The 3,431-nt window shown below is 35.5% G+C and overlaps 1 protein-coding gene across 1 annotated transcript; it reads left to right on the top strand.

The window, feature by feature from the left end:
• The first annotated feature begins 28 nt into the window (after positions 1 to 28).
• Positions 29 to 2,277, top strand: LOC135218449 (uncharacterized). Its single transcript, XM_064254764.1, has 2 exons — positions 29 to 149; positions 819 to 2,277. The coding sequence occupies exons 1-2, from the start codon at positions 147 to 149 to the stop codon at positions 1,128 to 1,130; spliced, it is 315 nt and encodes a 104-aa protein (XP_064110834.1). The 5' UTR covers positions 29 to 146; the 3' UTR covers positions 1,131 to 2,277.
• Positions 2,278 to 3,431: the final 1,154 nt, after the last annotated feature.

Raw genomic sequence — 3,431 nt, forward strand, 5'->3', positions numbered from 1 at the left:
CCTCGTAAATCAGTAATTGGCAACGCGGGCTAACAATCGCTTGATCTCGTGTATATAAGAGATGAACCGGGGTGCCTTATCATACAATCAGCTCAGTTGCTCTCTGATCCTCTTCTAGAGAATTCCTGCCTCTAATCTTCAACAAGATGGTAAGACCAAACAATGAGTATTCAACTTATAGTAGGCCTATGTGGTTCACTAATGGATATAGTCCCTTTAGTAGATCCTTGACAATTTTCTTCTAGTTATCGCTCCTTTGGTCTGTTTATTTTATTTTGATAATGCCAATCTTTTAAAAATGGGTTAAATACGTGTCTGAAATAATTAATTCCTGGATACAAAGGGGTATAGCAAAAAATATGTCAAGGCATAAATGTGGTTGACATTCTGTGCAGATCCATGAAACGGTTATGAAATTTGTATGTTTCTATAGGCACGACTACCCTTGATTCCATTTTAGAAGACTGATTTGATGATGACTACCTATTTATGTCTTTCATTCGCTTATTTCAAGGTTACATGGCAAAATTATCATTACTATTACTAAGTGTCACGCATTTCTATTGTTCGTACTTCTATACGGTGTAATTCAGATTTTGCATGATCTTATATTTGGTGTGATAAATATCTTAAGGCGAGGAATTACTTAATGATTTTGTCAATGGGGAAAACCGTAACATTTCAAGTAACATCGAAAAACAGTTCTTGTTTTCGACGTTTGTTTAAAACTTATAGTATTTGTGAAGTATATACTCACGTCTCATTTGACTAGAATGACTCCGCTCACAGGGCATAATATTCTATATCTTCTTTCTCAGAAATTCTTCGCCATCACCCTTTTCGCCATGGCCACCGTTGCCTTGACCCAGGCTGACCCTATCCCCGTTGAACAAGGAGTTCACGCCCCCGGCATCACCCATCCCGCAGGTCAGTTGGGTCACGCCGGGGACTTCGCATCTCAGGGTTCTGGGCAAGGGTATGGAAAGGCCGAGTCCAGCAACACCTTCAGCTTCGGTGCTCCTCTGGCTGAGTTCCAGGGCTTCCACCCAGGTGCCCAGGCAGGGCACACGGCTGCTGCCCACGCCGCCGAACAGGGTCAGACCCAGGCTCACCCTGTCTACACCAATTAGGTTTTTAACTCAGCTGTTATCAATGCCTGTAATTCTGCTGTTTCCCCTTAGTTTTTCTGTCTCTCAGAACTTTGGCATTTCACAGAAATTTCAAAGTCTTTAATTAGGCGAGCGACTGATGCTCAGCTAACATTTAGAAGCATCTCATTCACGGTCTTCGAAAAGAAGTAAGTTTCAACGCTTTCTTTACGGTACAACTGAATGCCTTTCACAATTTCTCCGGTTGTGAAATGTCGAACGGGCTGTCAAGTTTGTGCTGTTTTTCCAAGCCTTCATTTGCTGTATTCTCCAGTTTTCAGGCAATTTAATCTTCTTCTTAGTTTCATTGGGATTTGGCTTTATAACAAAATGTTTGATTGCTTTTCGCTTACTTTTTTTTTTCTTAATTTTCCTCCCAATGGTTCCGCCAACATGAACAAGTTCTTCGTGCTGTAAATTTCTTCTGACGTTGCAGTAATCTTTAACATAACGTCTTGACTTATTTTGCTTTTTAATTTGATTTAAATTGTTTCTTGAGAACGTAAAATGTCCCTTGTCTTAAGAAGTTCTGTTTTATGTTTATCAGTATACTCTGTCTGATTTTTTTTTACTTTATTTTATGCAACAATCAACGCTTTTTCATACAAAACTTCTGCCTTGGAATTTGTCATTTATAAGTGGCTTTTTGACGGCAAATATTCTGGTTTCTTCAGTGATATAATTTACCTTACCACTGAACCCTTGGTTCTTGCTTTATTAATTGCAGAGCAATTTTGTCTCTCCTTCTCTTTCATTTTGATTTATTCTTTCAAACTTTCATTTTAACTCTTAGGATAAATGTGCCGGTCTTCCTTCTTCAGACATATCATTGTGAAAGCTTTTTCCATAATGTAAATGATATTTGCTTACAACTCCTAGCACAGGACACTTTAAACATTCCCAACTTTGACATGTGCTTAGGTGTGAATTTCTTCTTTGAGTATTCTAAGCAATTTACTAGTTATGAACTGAATTTTGGTTTATCAATGTTTCTGATATTTTATTGTTTTTTCTGTTAATTTTTTGCATTATCTTTGAATCAGTACCTTTAATTTACAACTCTGTTTTGATTTGAAATCATACATGGTGTTAACGTTTGTTTGTTCTAATAAAAATTCTGTTAATAGTTTGCCAGGCGTTTCACTAAGTCCCGACGAAAATATGCATTTTTTGTTAACAATTTTATACATAGAAGAGCAGTACAGAATGGAGATTTCTGATGGATTATACACCACAACTGTATAATTTCTCCTGTTTTAGCCTTTTATGCCTTGTCTATATAAGGCTGAAGGGTAGTCCGTCTCTATATAGACGTGGTATGTAGACATGTGACAGTTGACTTTGAGTGCTATATGAGAAAATGGTCTTATACTAGTCGTTTTGTAAATAATCTATGAAAATGAAGCAAAACATATCATAATAACAGAGAGAGAGAGAGAGAATTTCGTTCGCTACCCATTTCCATAGATTCCTCACAATTTAGCCATTCCTTTCCCTCTCTCTCTCTCTCTCTCTCTCTCTCTCTCTCTCTCTCTCTCTCTCTCTCTCTCTCTCTGTGAAGACCTTAAGAGGTCATAAAAATAACAGTTCATATATTTTTTTTATTCACTTTTATTCTCTCCTCCTTATTTCGTCTTTCTCAGTCAATGGTGTCTTCTCATTCACACGAACAGTTGACTCCATCTATTCCATTCTGCTGCCTAATTTCTGTCTCTTTATTAAATTTGATTCTCCCGTCGCATAATGCTCAAGGACAGTAAAGGTATTTGGTAATAAAACAGAAAATCAAGTTTTATAAATGTTTTCTTTACAAAATAAAGTTTTAATACATTGGAAACTCGGTTCATTTACAGTACAACACTCTGAAAAATATTGATCATCGAAATAAACAGGTACTTCTCTTGTATACAGGTATATATATATATACATATATATATATGTATATATAATATATATATATATATATATATATATATATATATATATATATATATATATATATATATATATATATATATATATATATGCACCAGCAACTTTGCCTAGTATACATTAAGAACGATAATTCTTGATTTCTTGCGAAGTATAGTTACATCAAATGCTTGCGCTATTGGATACATACTATACCTTCGCCATCATTAACATATCTTGCGTTAAATTGCATAATTACTTTTGAAATGGAATTTTTGTATAATTTGTTGCTAAGTTCTGGAGTCTCAGAAAAATAAGGTAAACAAAACTGTTTAACGTGACGTTTTCATGTCTCTGTGACTTGAAGGGAAC

The sequence above is a fragment of the Macrobrachium nipponense genome, chromosome 9 (genome assembly GCF_015104395.2).
Source record: "Macrobrachium nipponense isolate FS-2020 chromosome 9, ASM1510439v2, whole genome shotgun sequence".
Taxonomy (NCBI): Eukaryota; Metazoa; Arthropoda; class Malacostraca; order Decapoda; family Palaemonidae; genus Macrobrachium; species Macrobrachium nipponense.